Below are 20330 nucleotides of genomic sequence, written 5' to 3'. Positions count from 1 at the left end.
TGCACTTGGGATGCCTGCTACTCACACTGACATCAGTGGTGGTTCCTCCTTACTGGATGCCAGTCTCGGACACCTTGGAACTGACCTTGAGGCACTGGGCATGGTCAACATGATGGGAAAAGACTCTGGAATGGCGGCCGTGATAGGACAAAACTCTGGAATGGCGGACATGACGGAAAGAGAATCTGGAATGGTTGTCATTTTGTGGAGAGGCTCTGAACTGGTAGTCCTCAATGGGTCGATAACCCTGACGGAGATGCATCAGCTGTGCTGCTGGATTCATGATAAGCCTGAGACACCCCATAAAGCCGCTAGATCCAGGTGTGGCTGATTATTCTGTAACGTGGGAGTTGTGACGACTGAGTTGAGGATCCAAATGCAGCTTTATTTAAGAGAAAGTAGTCAAAACTGGCAGGGGTCAAGCAGCAGGTTTAATCCAGGGCAGACAAAAGAGTAATCCAATAAACAGGCAATGGTTAAGGCAGGCAGCAAATGATCAAAAACAAGAAAACAGTCCAAGATCAAAAACAAGCAAGGCAAGGCCAGGCCAGAAACACAGGGAACACAGACGAAACAGGCTATACAATAATATTTGTGATATTATTTAAGAAGAAAAAAAAACTTTATTTGGTTCTAAATGTAAATTTATATTTTATGTTCCAAATCAAATATTTATTTTTTAATAATAAATATATATTTTAATAGGACTTATATCTTAAATTGATTATATTATAATATACGTTAATATGAATTTATATTATTAATACTATTCTACTATAAAATGTATATTAGTAATTCTAGTATTATTACTAGTCATTTTATTACTATTATTACAAGCAATAGTATTTTGAAGCTATAGTGGAGCTTTAACAGGTGACAAGGAAAAGTGGCATAATTTGTGGTAGTATTTAAGAAAATTTGGTTGTTTTATGTAAGGGTATATGTGGTGTAGTGAATCATAACCTTTTTATATTATATTATTAGTATAGTAATAGCAATACTAGTTTTTGAAACGTTTGTGGAGCTTCAGTTCAGCATAGGACAATTCTAAGAAGCAAAATTTTGACAAAAAAATGCCAACTTAATCTCAGCCCTGCCTCATGAACATGAGTGCTACGACTAAATTAACAGTGTGTTTAACAACTCGCAAGATAGACATCCTTCTTAATGCATTAAAGAAGTTTATGTGGAAACAGAACTGCTCAATAACGACCATTTGTCAGAGCTGCAAGGGCCTCGGAGTTCTAGAGATGCGGTAAGCGAAAGCCGCTTCCTACCAGAGGGGTGTCGAGCGCAGCCCACTATGCTTGTGGGTGGCGGGCAAGAGACATCGTCTCTCTCCAGCGACGATGCTCTTGCTCGACCCTCTTTTGCTTCCATTCACAGCTCTCCCCCTCCAACTCTTAATGTCCCCTGTAACACTCACTGTTCTGATTTTCATAAAGTCGTTCTTCTCCCCTCGCTGCCCAGTGTGTGATACCAGGATATGTGTAAAATAAATGATGTATATAGCTGTAGGGGGAAGCCTTCCTCCCCCAGAACTACCTTAGCGTCCAGGGAACATTGAACATTAGATCCTCGTTTAGTGAATAAATAAGCATTCAACTGAATGGCAGTGTTCGTGTTGGACTTTTGTGCATATTTTACCAGAAAAGGAGCTAGGCCATTAGGGAGTTAATATCAAATAAATCTCCACTGGTCGACTGGCAGAAAGGGACCGGCGGCTCTGTAGCGCCCTGTTGGGTTACTAATGACCTGAGCGGGCTTCAAATGAAGCCATCATATGCATGTCATTTGCAGTATGTATATATTTATATATTATCTTCTAATTGTGTTTGAGAAGAGAACAAAGCCACAAGCGCAGCATTTAGGATCAGACCGTAAATGCTTTACAAAGGACTAAATAAGCTTGCTTTGATTAGAGCATTAAAGTTTGTGTGTGTGTATGTGTGTGTGTGTGTGTACCGTGTGTGTGTGTATATGTGTATGTGTGCACTGTATGCGTTTGTGTAGATGACAGAATGATACTTACTCAGCCAAGTGTGACAATAACCATGGAAGATCGCAGTGCTCCAGAAAGCCTTAAAACATGCTAAACTAAAACAGAATTTCTTCACAATTGTACGAACACTCTGGAAGTGCACCGATACCAATTATATCTTTAAATATTTTCATATTTAATGAAATATAATCAAAACATTTGATAATAAATGAATAATTAATATTATGTCTAAATACAAAATAAACTAAAAATTAAAACCAGTCATTGTAATCAAGTGAATCTGGGCATCATCTACATAATATCATAGTATGAAAAATGGATATTTATATTGAGATTTGCCAAAGATTAATTTAACATTAAATTATTAGTGTTTTTAAAGAATAAAGGGATAGTTCAGCCAAAAAAAATTAATGAATTTACTCACTCTAATGTCCAAAACCATTAGACTTCTGTTCATCTTTGGAATACAAATAAAGATATTTTAAATACACAAATTTTTAATACTCTCCATTGAAATAATCAAGTTTGTAAAAGACATCCATATGATTTGAGCAGTATAAACCAAAGTCTCCACAACTGCTTTATGAACAGATTTAATTTAGGCTTTTATTCATATATAAACATTGCTCATATAAACAATTTAAAGAGCAAATTAAATATGGTAAACAGAAGTCCAAACGTGCGTGTGAAGCTTAAAAATGTTGACTTTCAATGGGTGGACAAAAAATAGATTTGAAATGACTTGACGGTGGATGAACCACCGTTTAACTTTAAATGAGCGTTACATGACAGTAAAAGTTATGTTAATGTAAAATTGGATAAATTAGCATGTACAGTACATTCAGTATCCAATATCAATTTTGACTATTGTGCATCCCTAAATGAGAGATGTATCATTTTTGCTGTCTGGTAATTTATTAACTTTTCACTCAGTAGACGCAAATTCTTCTTGACAACAGTCAGTCACCCACTCTTTAAAGAAAACCTACAAGTTTTTCCTTTCTTTTTCTTGCAGCTAATTAAAACGTACAAAAAAAATCAAACAATGAGGCCTAGTTCTCTGTGGAGCGTTGGAACCATCTGGAGCACTCACAAGCCCCTTTCGTTTCTCTCCGTCTTGCTGCCTGTGAAATTAAATATGCACAAGAGAAAAGCTTAGTGAATAGTGTTGCACTTTCAAATAGAATCAGCCAGCGATTCTGAAACAACAAGGCCTACAAAAACAATGTAGCTTATTAGTTACAGTCAAACTATCACTATGTACACAGCACACACTGCGTAATTTAGGACTACTGTGATTGATAACTATTATGGTCCTTGAAATGATTATTGCGTCAGTGCATTACGGGGTGATTAACCAACAATTAGTTTTTTCCTGTACACAGTCATCCTTCCCGTCTGAAGTAAATGTTTACAGCAGATTGGCTCGAATCACTGGATTATTGATGCAGATTCATTACAACATTTTAAAAAAGAGAAATATTCACCTTTATGAAGATTAAAGTTCATTTCAATCTGGTAATTGAAAATAAAATGAATGGCAATAGATTTGTCTGTACAAAAAGAGCTAGTTCAGACTGGTGACAATGTGATTAGATCATTAGCATTGCAGCATGCACTACTACAGAAGGCTACAGAAGGCTACAGAAAGGCTCAGTAATTTAAACTTTTAAACCTTTACTCTTTTTCACATTCTTACAGATAGATGAAAAATCTCATAAAAGCAAAAAGCAGGGCACACATTTTGATGGAAGCACATCTGAGGTTTGAAACTAACCATGGTCCAGTAATTAGCATGTGCAGGCGCTGCGTTGGTTAGCAGTCCTCGTGCTGAGGAGTTGATGAACTGTGCTAGAGATAAAACCCTGGAGCCACACACAAATAAATCTGTCATTTCACACGTTATCATATTCATGAGCGTGTGAGTCTGGGTGTGTATCTCTCTCTCTCTGTGTGTGTAGCACATTACAGATGTTACAATAAGCCTACTTGTGTGTCTCAAATGTGCTAGCTATTTGGGAAATGATTGCTTTTCAGACCAGAAGTTTTTGGGTATTTTTTTCCCCGGGAGAGAGTCTACATGCTGCTAGTGTTTTTGCCGTTTGGGCGAAAATGAGCGAAGAGCTAACGATGTTTGTCGTGTGTCTCCAAGCCGCCTGTTTGTTTATGCTAGGCCAGTTCTGCCCAGTGCTGCCTGTAAATAATTACCCACCCTAATTATGGCCCGGAGTTAGCAAGCGCGCTAAATGCTTTTCTGATGAGTACTGCCCTGGGTTAGCAGGTGCTGGGTGGCCCTCCTAGGGACTCAGATTGAAGAGGGGGCCCATATTCCTCCCTCGGGACCCACAGGCGAATGGGTCGTGTCGCTTCGACATACCCCCCGAAGAATAATGTGTTTTATGCAGGGGGGCGGTTCTCTGCACGGGGGGCGTTACATTGTGTACAGCTGGCCCCTAGTGTGAGATCCATTATGCTGGCCTTAAGATTGCCTTGTTTTTAAGGACCTTTGTCATTAAGACTTGTCTTGCTGATAGAAATCAAAATAAATTGCTGAAATTCTCTGGATGAATCTCATTGCCTCCGAAGACTTGGTGGGAATAATCAGATAACTTGACAGACAGTAATCAATATTTACATTTTTCATTATTATTAAAATCTCACATTATTTTACAATTATTTTTTATTATATATAAAAAAAAGAAGCTTTGGCATTATTATAATAATTATTTTTGTGTTTCATGGGAGGGTGAATAGATTTGATTCAATTGGATTCGATTCAATTCAGACTGATTAGTTTTGGATTATGATTCATTTGGGAGTACTTCAGTTAAAATGATCATTTTGCTTATAGATATTAATTCTCTCTCGGTTAATGCTGTTAAATACACAGGGCGGTGTTTCAGATTAATTTAAACTATTTATTAAATGTACTGGCTCTTTAGAGTCATTTGTTTTGGTTATTGGATTAAGGCTCGTTCACAACATGGATGTAAATTATTAAAGTTAACTATGACTATTAAACATTTATTATTATCAAAAAAGAAAAAGAAAATATTGGGTGGGGACTTAGTCCCATCCATTGGTATCCAATTGTGGGTGTTGTAGGACGGGGTTTAACTGGACTAAATGATTGGAGAAGTGCATGTTGTTGTGTTATATTGTTGTCTGCTGGAGTAAATGTTTGAGCTTCTAAGAAAGTCAGGTGGATTCTGACTGACTTGTTTCATTATCATTAAAATTTAGGTAATTGCGATTTTTTCTCTCACAATTCTGGCCAGTTTTCTTTCTTGCAATTGAAGTCAATTCTGAACTGGAGGGTTTTACTTCAACCCGCAGACTAAAAAAGCAACCTGTGGCAGCAGTATAACAGTGTCACAATTGGGTTTTTTTTTTTCAGAACTGTGAGACATAAACACAGAATTGCAAGGAAAAAGTCAAAATTGTGAGCTAAAAGTCACAATTCATTTTTTAATCCATGACAGAAATTAGCTAATATTCTCATAGAATTACAGTATAATGATTATGAAAACTAATTAATCGTTACAGTTAGTACAGTTATAGTTATAGTTACAGTTATTGGTGTAAATGGGCCTTTATAACCAACTCTTTGTGCAAAAATGTAAAAAAAAAAAATGCTTTTTTTTGCCATAGCTAACTCTAAAAATGGGAGGGGGCACTGCATTAACCACTATGACTTATTTTTGCAATTATTCATGTTTTGAGTATTTGGCAAGCTGAATGTATTAAAAGTTTATTCCAAAAACAACTGCTCCACAACTGATAAACCCATGCCGTTAAATCTGAAAATAAATCTTGACGCAAAACCCACAATGGTGTCAAGCTCTAAAATACTTTTACAAAGACATGCTGAACTCCGTCTTGGTGGAGGGGTTGGACAGGGGGGCAGCTTGTGTGTGCCATCACGAGTGCTGTGTGTGTCTTGTAGCATGTCGCATCAAACTTTTACCCCCCATGGACCCGCTCAGTCTGTCTCCCAAACTTGCGCAGACTTGCATTATGTCAGCTCGCGCTTTGCCACCCCATTTGCTGTAGCTGTACTGCTGTGCGCGCAGACAGACTTATCAATCAAACCCGGCTTGATGGATTCTTCAGAACGATGGAACAATCGCCTCAGAAGAGCTGCGGAGTCTCGGAGCGCTTTTTTCTTTGACATAAGGGTATGCAAAGAGTGTAAATGGATGAACGGTTGATTGATTCTCGCCAGCGATGCTGTTGACAGCAGGAAATGTGTTTTGCATTGACTGTGTTTGCATGGGAATTTGCACGGGGCATGAGTTATCGAGCAGGAGTTTGGACCTTAGGCGATTCTAGATAATGATGGCAGGTCGGAGAAGCCGAAATTCACTGTTTAACAGCCATTACCTGTGGAGGGCCCGCAGAGAGAGAGCGCACAACCACAACAAAACAAAACATTACATATTTAGAAAGGTTATAAGGCAGAATAAAAATATTTTGCACTTGCAAAAATACAAGTCTTGTCGGTTAATAAAGATTTGTCATTTAAATGGTTTTAAGGGTGGCCCCTCTCACCCTCAGGCCCAACATGTACCATAGTGGGCCCCCACATCACAGGGCCCTGAGTTTAGGTGTCATCATTACTAAATAACTTGCGCGTTACGTGTTTGGAAGAGTGTTGCTAAGAGGGGTATTAAGACTAGATATTGTCAGAGCTCTCATCAGGGTATCTGTAGTGAAAAACGACCCTGTCCTAGAGATGGTAATAATGCAATGGATGCACACAGTTTCCTGTCAGCTTTACTTTTTTTTTACGCGCTCTCTTCCTCACTTCCTGCCTTCCTACCAACCTCTCCATTTATCTGTGTCTGTCAGTAGTTCCTGTGGAATGACCTACGAGGACATAAAACTAAATATACAAATGAAATAGTTTCCCCAACATCTCTCAGTAGTATAGATTCTCTAAAGATCAATTTTTTAAATAGCACAATATGTGTTTTTTGTGGTTCTCAGTATGAAAGTTGCTGTTTTTGAGAGCCATTAACCACATAATAAACTTTTGTAATGTTTCAGAATGGTTGTAATTTTTGTCTTAACACTTACTAAAAATTATTTTTTGCAGATATTTAGGTGACAACATCTTTGTCGTTCTTGTGCCTTCATCGAATGCTAGTTTCACAAATCTACATCTGAAATTAACAAACTGGATGTCACAATAAGAAAGTGTGATGTAAATCTCTGTATTTTAAGATCAAATAAAAACGTTAACTGCTAGATTAAAGAATAAACACCACTTGACTTCATCCTGAAACAAGCCTATATGTACGTGCATTTTTAATAAAGAAATGACATAACAAGCCTTCATTATGATTATGTGAACATAAACTAGATTTGAAATAATGTTACTTTAAGTGCATTTCAAACAAAGTTACTTAAAACTTTGAGGGAATATGGAACATTCAATGATAAACACATAAATAAGAGATTTTAACAATTGCGCTACACACACACGCCCAAAAACAATCAAATTTTGTTTTTGATCATTTCAAAAGTCATAAAAATGCAATAACCACTAGCATTAAAGAGAAAAAAAGCAAACACGACGGCATGTGTGATTAGCCTCTCCTTCAAACACGAAATAATCATTGTAGACACTTTTTCACTTCTATTCAAAAACACACATGGGGGTCCCATTACTTCGCTGTAAAGCTTCTTTTAAAAAAAGTGTTCAAAAGCAACCATGAAGAAGAACAAAAAAATCCATTCTCCAGAGACAAACAAAACCATTAATTAAAACAAGCTCTCAAACATCAATCTCGCTGCCTGTCACAAAATTATCATAATCTGGGAATTTTAAGAGTCTGTAGAGTAAACAGTTAATTTAGAGCAGTATTAATCAAAAAGTCTGGCTTTCTGTACCCCCTCTGTGCTGTGGCACTTGTACTTCTTCATCTAGCGCACTTTGTACACTTTGCACAGAGAGGGGGCAACTTTTTATGCACTTCTTCACGTGTGTACTTAAAGGACGACAGTAATCTTCACAAATTCAAGTTTACCTTCAGTATTACAGTCTGCAAGTTTTGTATGACCTCCAATATATCTTAATTTCATATTTCATAAATGGGAATATATTTCTGAACAGAATGTCAGTATTTACCACCCATGATGTACAGATGATGCATGAACGAAAACACAACTTACACATCTTAAATCCTAATGTATCCAGGCTGTTTTTTCCAGAACATCATGATGGTGTCATCAAAGCCATAATCATGTCAGAAATGTTGAGCTGTGGTGCCTGTACCCTGTCTTGATCCAATTTCCTTTTATTCTCCGTGATCACTGTCTAATAAAAAAAGGGAAAAATAATATATAGTCAGAAACATTCAATGGTCACACTTTAATTGGGGCACCAATTCTAATGTAATATAAGGAATTAATATGTGCTTCATAAGTACTAATAAACAGTAACATGTTTGCTAATAAGCAAGTCTCTAAACTGAAGTGATACCCATTAAACAAATCTACTGAGGACATTCGCCCTGTCTGCACAACCAGTCATTTGTGATTTTACATTTTATACCTAAAAATATAACAGTATTTTTATATTCATCAAAGAGATATCTAATATCCTGTAAAACCTTAAACGCTAATGTTTCCACAGAATGAAACAATTTTGAACCTGGCTTTTTCTAATGTTCAGATTTCTGTTTTTTACATGTATGCAAATGAGTACATAAATATGCAAATATAATGCATCATTTGCATATTTAAACTTGCAATACAAAACAATTGTCTTAATTTACTGTTATCAATCAGCTGGTGAAAGTACGGTCATAGCTATTCCTTTAAACAAATATCTTATTCACCTTTTATGATCTCGTATTGGTAATAATGGCTTCCCAAATCATTTAGCCTGCTTAAACCCTGCAAGCTCACATCACATTCCGTTTAGTGTTGAGCTTTGGTGCTCTCATGGGTAATGCAGGTTCGAATCTGGCATGCAACCTGTCCCAATCTGATTTCCCTTCCTTCTCCATAATCGGTCAAAAAAAGGCAAAAGCCCAAAGAAGATTCAGTCAAAACATGAAACAAATCTACCGAGGATGCGTGACCTGTCTGTTATCAGCGCGATCAATCGTCTGTGTGTGAGCGTCTAGTAGCCGCGCTGTAGCTGTAGTAAGAGACGAACAGATGGTGAGAGACTATAAACAGTTGAAGGTTTATTCACAGGTGTGTTTGAGGAGTCAGTGCACGTGTATGAGGGGAAACTAAGAGAGAGCTAGAGAGATGGGGTGCACTGCTGTTGTAATAATGTTGGAGTGGGTGTATAATGTGAGTATACAAGCTGTTAATCTCTCCTGTGTTGCTGTGTTTAAATGTGTTTATGCTTCATTAAGCATGCATTACCTGCTTCATTACTGCTGTGTTGCAGCCACTGCCAGTGAGTCTCACGCTCTGAGTGTGGGTGTGTGGAAGTTCATCTCTCTCACAGACTGACCCGGCCCTGATAGGATGCTTCCTTTTTGGAGGAATTTATCTTTTTTGGAGCAACTTGCTTTAGTTTCACTTGCGCATTGATGGGGGTGATATGAGGCTGGGTACATAATGACAGAATTTTCATTTTCAGAGTTGTATCTAAGGGAGGCTTCATCGGTTTGAAAGAGTTGGCCAGATGATGTCAGATAATGTCCTGTGGTTTTATCATGCTATATTCAATTCTAAATCATTAAAAATTATCACCAGAAACACATGCAAACACACATACAGTACATCTATAACTATATCCGCTCCAAAAAAAATTAAGAACACATTTGTAATCCAACTTAAATTTGCACAAATTAAAAATTTGGTATTTTGTAATTGTATATATTTTATTGTGAACAATGCATCCATGTACGTTTTATTTTTTAAGGCAACACACATTTCAGGCACTGGTCCCAAAATGTTGAGATTTTGGGTGGTTTGCTTCCATAACTTGTCTTCTTTCAGAATAGTGGGGAAAAAAGACATCCAAAATACACATTTGAGTGTTTATGTCATGTGTATTACATGTCATCCATTTACATAGATTTAAATTTCAATATTTTTAGCAGTTTTTTTTTTTTTTTTCAAAATTAGCCAGAAATCTCCACTTCAGGAGCACTTACACCAAACTTTACAGTTTATTTCTATTTCTATTTATATCATTTGATTTATATAACATTTTATTCCCTTAAAAAATATGGGGAAAATGTATTTTTTTCCTTGTTGATGACAGTATTTTTGAGTGATAAAGAGATATAACCAACAGTATGTAAAAACATTTAACTCTAAGAACTCAAATGAAACAAGAACGTTAAACTTGGTTGGCTTTATCCAGTGTCCAGATTTCTGTTCTCAAATGTGCACAAATTGCATATTTGATGAGACAATGCCTCATACACATATTTACACTTAGTCATTTAGCAAACACTTTTATCCAAAGCAACTTACAAATGAGGACAATGGAAGCAATCAAAATCAACAAAAGAGCAATGATACACAAGTCTCAGTTATCTTAAACGGAGTTCACGTAGCAAGGGCTTTTAAATAATATAATACATAAAAAGATAACAGATAGACTAGCCAGTGCAAATTGATAAACAGAGGTGTGACGTGTATTCTTTTTGGCTCATTAAAAATTAATCTTGCTGCCGCGTTCTGAATTAATTGTAAAGGTTTGATAGAATTGGCTGGAAGACCTGCCAAGAGGGCATTGCAATAGTCCAGCCTGGACAGAACAAGAGCTTGAACAAGGAGTTGTGCAGCATGTTCAGAGAGAAAGGGCCTGATCTTTTTAATGTTGAATAAATCAAATCTGCAGGACCGGACAGTTTTAGCAATGTGGTCTGAGAAAGTCAGCTGATCTTCAGTCATAACTCCAAGGCTTCTAGCTGTTTTTGAAGGAGTTATGGTTGATGTGCCTAACTTGATGGTGAAATTGTGATGAAACGATGGGTTTGCTGGAAACACAAATCTGTAAACCAAAACAACTGTTTTAGTGTCCTGTAATTAATCAACTGGGGAAAGTTTGGTGCTCGTTTAAATTCACCTGTTTCGTCCTTGTAATGGTGAAAATGACAGTCTTCTCTCTAACACATGCTGGACTTCTTCAATCATTTAGTTTACCTAAACCCCGCCCCTCCACAATCCACTTCAAACTTATGGTCACTTTCGAGAGCAACGTCTACATCTAAAGATCCAGTCAATAACTGACAAATAAACTCAAATCTAAGGCCTTAAAAATTTAATAAAATATCTGTCTTTGCTTTCACCGCAGCTTTAAGATAAAAATGTAAACATTTAATAAATAAATAAATAATTCATAAAATGTTTCTAGGCTACTTTTTCAAGTTAGCAATAAGAGATGCACATAACTTTATGTGCAAATTTTCTTTCTTATTATTTCTTTTGACAAAATTTGGCAACAACAGTATTAGTGTTAAAACATTGTACTAAGGACTTTGCAACATGAGAACTAAATATAATGCAACTGTATTATTGCTGTAACTTATTTATTCATTCGGAATATACATTCAAGTATAACCAGGTTTTGTGCATCTCCAAATATTTTGGGATTGCAACTATGTTTTAATTTTATTTAATTAATAGATGAATTAATCGATTCAAATTAAGATATAATTAAAGGAAATGCTATTCTATAAAAGAGCGCGAGACGCAGATGATACTCCACACCTGCAGACAATGGCGACATCTTCTGATCTTTTACTGTCTATGTTCTGATCACTGATTGAAGGCATGAGCTTCTCACTGAAAACTACTATTAATGTCCACCGAGATCGGACAGTTGACACTTATTGACATTGAACATTATTAGTTACCTGATGGTGGTTTGGCATAATAATTAATCAAACAGTATATAAACATGAATAAAAACTGTTTACATACAATTATTTCATCATTCGGAGTCATGCAAGAGCTATTTATAAAGTGAGGTAATTAAATAGTTTATAGAATGGAAGCGTGAATGTAATGTAAAGGTATTTAAAATCATATGATCTCTAACCTTTAATACACATTTCGTCACGTGGTGACAGGCAGCAGGAGTACTTTATTATTATCGGACAAATATATCTACTAATTATTATTTTGTCTAGTCACTTATATCGTACGAGCTTAATTATTTATTTGGACACAAAATACTAGTGATTTCGGTAAATTACATTCAGTTTCATTTGATAATGTTGAAAAAAGCTAGGACTTTTATTTTGAATGTATGCTGAAGGAAATACGTCAACGAAGGTCGTTGGTGAAAAAACTGCTGTATGATGATGAGTACGACACTTTCAGTTGACCAACCGGTCATTTATCACGGTAGAAATCAACTCACCGATCAGCTGTAACCCGGAGGATAACACTCCTTCATTTCATCTAAAGATTCACAACGGATGGGACCGAGACTGAAAGGCTCTTCGTTATCAAACGGTTATTCCTCGTGTAAGAGGGCACATTAGTTAAAGATAGAAGAATCTAGAATCAGCAAGCTGTCTGACCGACCCAGCTCTGGATCTCCGGATCACTGTGAACCCGTCGACATGAGGAGTTTGCCGTATTTCTGTCGGGGACAGGTCGTCCGCGGATTCGGACGGGGAAGCAAAGAGCTGGGCATCCCAACAGGTGAGACTCACACCGTCCGTGTCTACACCGGAGCGACCGTTAAAGAGCATTTGAACTGCGTGTCAGTAACTTTACGTCATAAAAAGAACGAGGCATCTACTCACTTGTCATATATAGATCTGTGGTTCTACTGTATTTTGTTGCGTCGCTTGTAAAGGAATAGCTGATGCAAAGACTTGATCAATTGTCCAATATGTATTGTTCCTTATGCTGCTTTTTGATTTTCTTTATATAATATATATATAAGTATTTTTACTCTTGTAATGGATGTTATCGTTCAGTAAAAGCTCTGGTCATATTATTATATAACTTCACTTACAGGTGAAGTTACAACTCGCGTCTGTGAAATGTTTGATTGTGATTGGCCAGACCCGACAGCGAGCGCAACAGTGCCCGCCCATCTTTCAGGAGCCCTGGTTCCTTATTCTTTTTTATATATTTTTTATATATTTTATATATTATTTTATATAAGTCTTGGAGTTAGAAGTAATGAACCAAACTATCCAGCTACGGGGTAAATCACAAATTTACAATCTTTGGTTTGAACCAAAAAAATCGGACAAAATGACTAAGGTACAAAACGTTGTACTAAAGAACTACAATCCCACGAAGCATTGTGAATGACAACCCAATTAAAATCGATAACAAATATACTGTAGGTTTATTACAGTATAAGTAAATTAAGTAGTTTAAGAGCACTGGGAAATTGACCCCGTTCATAGTACCTAAATGGAGTTTTTTTTTTTTGGCAATTTGCTTGTCCTTATTCTTTAAATGGTGGATTTATAATTTAGTTTTTCCACCAGATACACAGCTGTTAAACAACTTTTTTTTATATAAGTTGAAATAATGCAGTCTGATGCCTTTGACAAAAGCACATGCCATTAAATAACCTCATGGTAGCTCACTACTAATTCACTACTGCCCATGGCAACACTACCTTGGTGTCTCGCATATCATGTTTTATATTTGCACTAGTGATGCCGGAATCTTTCTGCTGACTCTGGCATTCATGAACCATTTTCATTTTTAGAGATTCTCATTTTTGTACATTACATAGAGACAGTAACGGTATCGTTTTCAAAAACTGGCATTTTAAAACCTGTTTTCAAAATGCATAAAGTTTTCTGTTTGTAGTTGAAAAACAGCATTGTGTAAATGCCCTCATAATTTTGGAAAATGCATTAAAATCATGACTTCATGTGCATGTATTTTTATTTGTCACGTAGCAAAGTATTCTCCGATAATAAATGGCTGTAATGATCCCTTAGTCAAGTTTGTCATGTCTCAAATGTAAACACAGACATAAACATTGATTAAAGAAAATAACATGAAGCCAGTATTTAGTCTTACTAGAGCTCATGTTTTCTTTCCATTCCCATCCCAGCAAACTTCCCAGAGTCGGTTGTGGACAACCTCCCCACTGACATCAGCACTGGAATCTACTACGGATGGGCACGTGTGGATAACGGAGACATTCACAAGATGGTGATGAGCATCGGCTGGAACCCTTACTACAAAAACACGAAGAAGTCCATGGTATGGCCATGTCATCCTTTCTAGTGTACAGATATCTACAAGCTATGGACCTGTTGATATCTTTGCATTCATTAAATGGTATTTTTTAAAAGCAGTATAGATTAATAGTGCATCTCTTATGTCATATATAATGTATTTATCTCTCTGTGTAACAGGAAACACATGTGATCCACAAGTTTAAGGAAGATTTCTATGGTCAAACATTGAGTGTTGCCATGGTCGGCTACATTCGTCCTGAGAGAGGATTCAAATCACTTGGTAAGACTCTGAGCTGCTCCCTTGAACTCACTCCCACATCACATGATCTCAGTGATGCCCTGTTCACTCACCCAAACACACTCATTTGGTGACTTTAACTCACGGTCATGTCTTCCTCCCAGATGAGTTGATAGCAGCGATTCATAGTGACATTGAGGAAGCCAAGATGAAGCTGGACCTGCCTGAGCACTTGAAACTGAAAGAGCATCATTTCTTCAAGACGGCGGTATTGACAACACCCAATCAGATCTTGAACGGTCATCGACTGTAACATTCACTTTCACCATCGCCTCTATTTAAAAGCCTGTTTATTAGATATGCAGTTTATTGTTTTTTTTAATGTACAAAATATTTCTGTCCTTTTGTTGTGCTTTGCTAAAGTGCAGGCACTATGTGCATTTATGTTCATATGGTATCATCACATAGCTCTTTTGCTTCTGTATTTATCGCAAAAAGGAGGAATCAGGTTGCTTACTGGTGAATGATCACTGCACAGGTTAAACTTCCCAGAGCTCTTCCCAGACCTCCACGATTACCACAGATGATAGATACTATGTGGAAGTCAGGGAGTCTCAAAATCTCTTCTTCCTGGTGAAATTCCTCTTTAAATGGATACTTCTTCCGCCACATTCACTTTAATTTATTTTTTTGTTTGGGGAGGACTCTCTTTACTTGAATAAAACATTTTAACAATTGTCAAAGTTTGTGTTCCTCCTCTTTGAGATAAAACGAATGCTTTTTATGGTTCTCAGAGAACCGTGCACATTGCTGGAAGTCCAAGGTTGAGATAAAGAGAGTTAAAGCCTAGAAACTGGGCAGACGGAGAACAAACAGTGACTGAAGACAAAATGAATTAATCTAAATGGCCTTTTAAATATTTAAGTCTGTATAGGAGATCTGTATAGCAAAGACTTGCTTGTATGTAACGTACATATGGTTTACTAAACTTTAACCTAAAACAACATGTATTTTACTCTTGTTCTATAATTTAGTAGTGTTTTACATTTGAGAAGACAATCAAGAGTCAGGTCAGATCGTCGATTTACAAATTATTTACCTGTTTCTCCATGTTGTGTTCCTTCCTGTTGAATTGGTTCTTGAAGCGCGTGCTGCTGTCCTTTTCCGGTGCCATCACGTTATGAGCCGAATTTTACGGGCAAAAAAAACGTGATTCCTTTACAGTAGTGTAACGATGCATGAAGCTCACACAGAAATCGGGTTCAAACTAAGTTTTCGCTTCTTTCTTTTGCTCAAAGCTTCGAATCCTGTTGGAAAATGTTTGCGGGAAATTGTTCGACCTCACGCGGTACTCCCGATCACGTGGACTTGAATTTCGCCCGCGAAAATTCGATGACCGCTCCTTGAAGTAGCTAGTAATAAAAAAAGCGATACTCTTTAAAACCTGTTTTTTTTATACGGTTATCTTCACAGTCTGTAAATGTTCAAACACTTACTCATCTAGACTGGCTCTTAATATGTTGAACCGCTGCTTTTGTTTATGTTTGGTACTGTGTGCATATGCTTTTTTTGCCCTTTTCTTTTGTTTCCTTTATAGGTTAGGGCAGTGCCTTCAAGAAGTGAAATCTAACATATTAATATACAGTGCACAACCAAGAGTTCCTGCAGTGTTGAAACCTGCTTGTAAGCATAAAACAAATGCATTAAGTGGTATTTTACTGCTGTTTTGTGTGTGCGTGCGTGTGAAAACTTCTGTAATGCTTTCATGATGTCATAAATCACTGAAAAGGGAAATATGTACCAGAAATAAATCATATCTAGTTCAGAATCTGTGTAAATAAACGCTTTGTCCATTATAAATAATCTTGAGGCATTAGTAATTTAGTATAGCTTTACTTTAACAATCGCATTCATTTGATTAGAATGATTAAAAATATTAAATAAAATGATGATTAAAAACAGCACCCAACTGAACATTGACTTGTGATTGGGAGAGGTTTTTTTCATACACGAGTTTCTTCTGTTGAACATTAAAAGAAGATTTGGAAGAATGTTGGTAACTTAAAGCATTTCAGTTCCCATTAAAAAATTAAAATGAAAGTCAATGGAACCTGAAACCGTTTGGTCCCTATATCATATATACCTTATTTTGTGTGAAAATAAAACCTGAAGATATAAAAATGAACACTGATTCACATTATATATATATACATAAACTATAATCAAAATATATAGTTTTGTTAAATGAATATTTAAGGAAACCTGACTGGAAAGTGGAAAAGCTGTGTGAAGTCCCATGTATTAAATTTAAGATAAGTCAGTTTAGCTAAATATTTGGTCAGCTTGTATGGATGAAAGGCTGCTGTACAGATAATGTCCTGAAAACAGACACCCTCGAGGCTCAGTGAACCGGCTCTTATTTCATTTTGTGCGCTGTCGGTCAGCTGACATTTCAGTGAGGGTTTCCCATGCAATCAAACGACTTAGTTTGCTCTAATGCAAATCTGTTACTTGTCTGTAGTTAAGCCTTCATCACATATAAACCACCTTTCAAGAGTTTGGAGCAACAGAAGATGTTTTCAAAATAAATCTCTCAAGCTGTGCAAAAATATATTAATAGTGTGATGTATAAAAACACAGTTCAAAATAATGTATAAAAATTTTTTTAAACGATACAAAGTTGTGTTTGAAGTATTAGTTTATGGTTTGTAGGGCTACATTCATTAACTGAATATGTTAATCTGGCTTGCGACTGTAGTGTCTGAAGATCAGTTTCTACATATATCTGATGTTTTCAGCACAGATCATTTAATCAAGTAATCAATCTTAACTGAGATAAACCCATTACAAAGAGCATCATGTTCAGTTTATCATAACAGACTTTTAATCAGCTATCATTTGAAAAAGCCTGTCAATACACTGTATAAATCATTTACAGGTCTTAAAGGATTTTTTTTTGCCTGAAAATGACAAATTTACTCACCCCTCAGGCCATCCAAGATATAGATGAGCTTGTATTTTCATCAAAACAAATTTTTATAATTTTTTTTTTATTCCATCAGTTGCTCACTAATGGATCCTCTGCAGTGAATGGGTGTCCTCAGAATAAGCATCAAACAGCCGATAAAAACATCACAATAACTTCCTCAATTAATGCCATGTGAAATAAAAATCTGTGTTTGTAAGAAACAAATCCATCAGGTATTTTAAAAAAGGTATTTTGACTTTTAACTATTGATTCTCATTGATTCATAATGTTTTGAAATCAATGATGGATTTCTTACATCATGCAGCTCTTCACTTTAGAAGACATTAACTGATGGACAGGATTATTGTGGTGTTTTTATCAACCATTTGGACTCATTCTGACGGCACCCATTCACTGCAGAGGATCCATTTTCTCCAAATTTTCATATTTGGATGAAATATTGTTTAGCTACAAATATAAAGCAAAAGGAATGACTTGCTGATGAATATTGATGACACCATCACATAATATTTAATATTTAGTTACTTACCAAAAGAGTATTATATTTTCATGTGCACCATCCAAGCTGCTCTCTTCCATTCAATAGAAGTGGATGGAGACCACAAAATACAACAACATACAAATAGTAGTCCTTATCACGCAAGTATTATATTCCAAACATTTGAGCCAATTTGAATCCACTTTTTTAATACACAAGTCAAAATAACTAAAAATGTATGGTCACCATTCACTTTCATTGTGTGTAAAATAGCAGCTTGCACATTCTGCCAAATATCTACTTTTGTGTTAGAAGAAATAATGCAATAAGGGTTTAGAACAACACCATGCTGGGTAAATGATGACAAAAGCGTGATATTTGGATGAACTATTTCTTTAATTGTTGATTGGTGAAGCTTAGTGGGTTTCTGCAAGTCAAAATGTTAATAAATAACAATTATATGCACATATCAAAGAAATAACAAACAAGCTTTTTATGTGAGAGTATACATATCATCATATTCCAGCTCCACCACCTCCTCTTCCTCATCCCCCTCCAACAGGCTGTATTTAAACTTTCGATACACTATCCCATCCATCCCCATGTAAACAATGTCCTCATCCTCATCCTCATCCTCCTCTTGGCCCTTTTCTTTATCGCAATAATCCATCGGCATGCTGTCCCTCAGGGTCGCAGAGGTGAAGGGGTCATCTGTGATTTTGGTGTAGCCGTTCAATTTGACGATGGGTTTTGAGGTGATCTTCTGACGAAAATGCAGGAAGAGAAAAATGGCGAGCCACAAGCTCACCAGCACAAATATGACAGTGAAAATAAAAAGGCCAGGATGAACCGAAGTCACATGATCGTTACTGAAGAGGTTGTAGCTCAGTGCGACAATGCATTCATCTGAGAAAAGAGAGGTTAAAGGTCAGTGGTTTCCGGACTGCAATGGCTTAGTGTTTAAAAATTTTCAAAGTGTAATTTAGTAGCATCTTCCTCTTTGAGTGAGTGCTGTCTGATCCAGTGCTATGTGAATCTTACATGGATGGTTCAAGCTAAGCATGATGTCATGATGACAGAAAATTGAATAGAATTAAAATCCAATGAAAATGCAAAAAGATTTCATTTAGTCAGACTGTTGAGCAGAAGTTTGAGCTTTCTGTATATAAATATTCAAATAAATAATTGATTTGTAAATCATTTTATCTGTAAAGCAGTTTAGATATATCAAGAGTTTTTTTTATTACTAAAACTTTTAATTGAAATAAGGTGGAAATAGAATTAAAAATATTAAACAAAAACTTGATGTAGACAGCCTTTGCAATTAACTGAAATAAAATGATCAGAAATACCGAAATTAATAAATCTAAAACTAAAATATAGATAAGTTAAATAAAAATGTTAACTATTTCAAATAACGAAAGCACACAATATTACTGAAATTAAAAATGAAAGCCACAAAAATAGAAATAAATATGAATAAATATGGAAATAGTACATAATAATATGAAAATAACACTGAAATGTATAAATATTTAAATCATTATTTGTAAAGACTTTTTAAATACTAAACATAAACTGTCTTAAAAATAAAACTTGTTTTAGAGAAAATGTAAACAAAACAAAGATTACTGTAGTACATTTTCAGTAGAGAATTACATTTTCAGGCTTTTTAAAAATAATTGCTTGCCGTTTCTTCATGACTGCAGAATGTATAAGCTATTTCTGAGTGAAAATTTTTCACAGTAATTGTAAAAAAAATATATATATATTCTGTGTAGAATGAATGAATTCATTTAAAGCTTGTACCATTGAGTGCCTGGCACTGGCAGCATTCCGAGTGGAATCTTGAGGAATCCTTGCCTGTGTTCTTTTCTCCACAGCAGTGAAGACACCTCCCATCCTCTGTGAGGCGCTGTAGAACAGGGCACGAGATGCAGCTGTAGGGTCCCGGGCCTTTACATTCTTCACAGGATGGGTCACATTTCGCACATGAGTTATTCTGTGCAAAACACACAGCGTGTTAGAAAGAACTGTGTCTAAAATAAGACATTTTTCTACAGTAATCTAAAAAGGTGGGTATTCACACATTTAACCATTTAATGTATGTTTGAATGAGTCAGATATGTCAGGAAGTAATTAAATATAAAGATAAACATAAATAATGAAGGGTTAAGAGAGGAAATGAAGTTTAGAAGTTGTCGGTGACAGATTACCGATTTGATAAAACTGTATTAAAAAGTCATTTACCACAGTGATGGGATATTCCCCAATTAGACACAAAGACGAGCAGATTCCTCCATACATTTCGAAACCGTCGTAACATGATGTACAGGAGACCGCACCAGAGCCTGACGATCAACACAGACACAAATCATATCATCTGCACGCTGATTGTACTAAAAACTGTCTTAAGAGTATGGAGTTTTTCCTCCAAAATATCTTAAATTGTTTTCCGAAGATGAACGAAG

General features: G+C 36.1%; 2 protein-coding genes and 1 long non-coding RNA gene across 3 annotated transcripts in view; 1 reads left to right on the top strand and 2 right to left on the bottom strand.

Annotated features, from left to right (window-relative positions):
• Positions 1-2579: 2579 nt before the first annotated feature.
• LOC128018349 (uncharacterized) lies at positions 2580-15809 on the bottom strand. Its single transcript, XR_008184829.1, has 3 exons — positions 15492-15809; positions 8180-8324; positions 2580-3126 (listed from the first exon to the last, which is right to left on the bottom strand). It is a non-coding gene; the product is annotated as an uncharacterized LOC128018349 (long non-coding RNA).
• LOC128018348 (riboflavin kinase) lies at positions 12256-15135 on the top strand. The gene is made up of 4 exons (XM_052603817.1): positions 12256-12637; positions 14025-14176; positions 14332-14434; positions 14557-15135. The coding sequence occupies exons 1-4, from the start codon at positions 12556-12558 to the stop codon at positions 14703-14705; spliced, it is 486 nt and encodes a 161-aa protein (XP_052459777.1). The 5' UTR covers positions 12256-12555; the 3' UTR covers positions 14706-15135.
• A 2427-nt stretch (positions 15810-18236) lies between the features above and the next one.
• The window catches only part of LOC128018347 (proprotein convertase subtilisin/kexin type 5), a 48759-nt gene continuing 46665 nt past the window's right edge, over positions 18237-20330 (bottom strand). Inside the window, exons 35-37 of the mRNA XM_052603812.1 lie at positions 20110-20210; positions 19669-19861; positions 18237-18765 (exon numbers count right to left, since the gene is read on the bottom strand). Coding sequence (XP_052459772.1) covers positions 18353-18765; positions 19669-19861; positions 20110-20210 — 707 coding nt within the window. The 3' untranslated portion in view covers positions 18237-18352. The remainder of the gene's footprint in view (positions 18766-19668; positions 19862-20109; positions 20211-20330) is intronic.

Source organism: Carassius gibelio, chromosome A8 (genome assembly GCF_023724105.1).
Source record: "Carassius gibelio isolate Cgi1373 ecotype wild population from Czech Republic chromosome A8, carGib1.2-hapl.c, whole genome shotgun sequence".
In the NCBI taxonomy this organism is placed as follows: Eukaryota; Metazoa; Chordata; class Actinopteri; order Cypriniformes; family Cyprinidae; genus Carassius; species Carassius gibelio.
The sequence above is the reverse complement of the archived record's forward strand: the minus strand, read 5'-3'. Positions and strand labels throughout refer to the sequence as shown.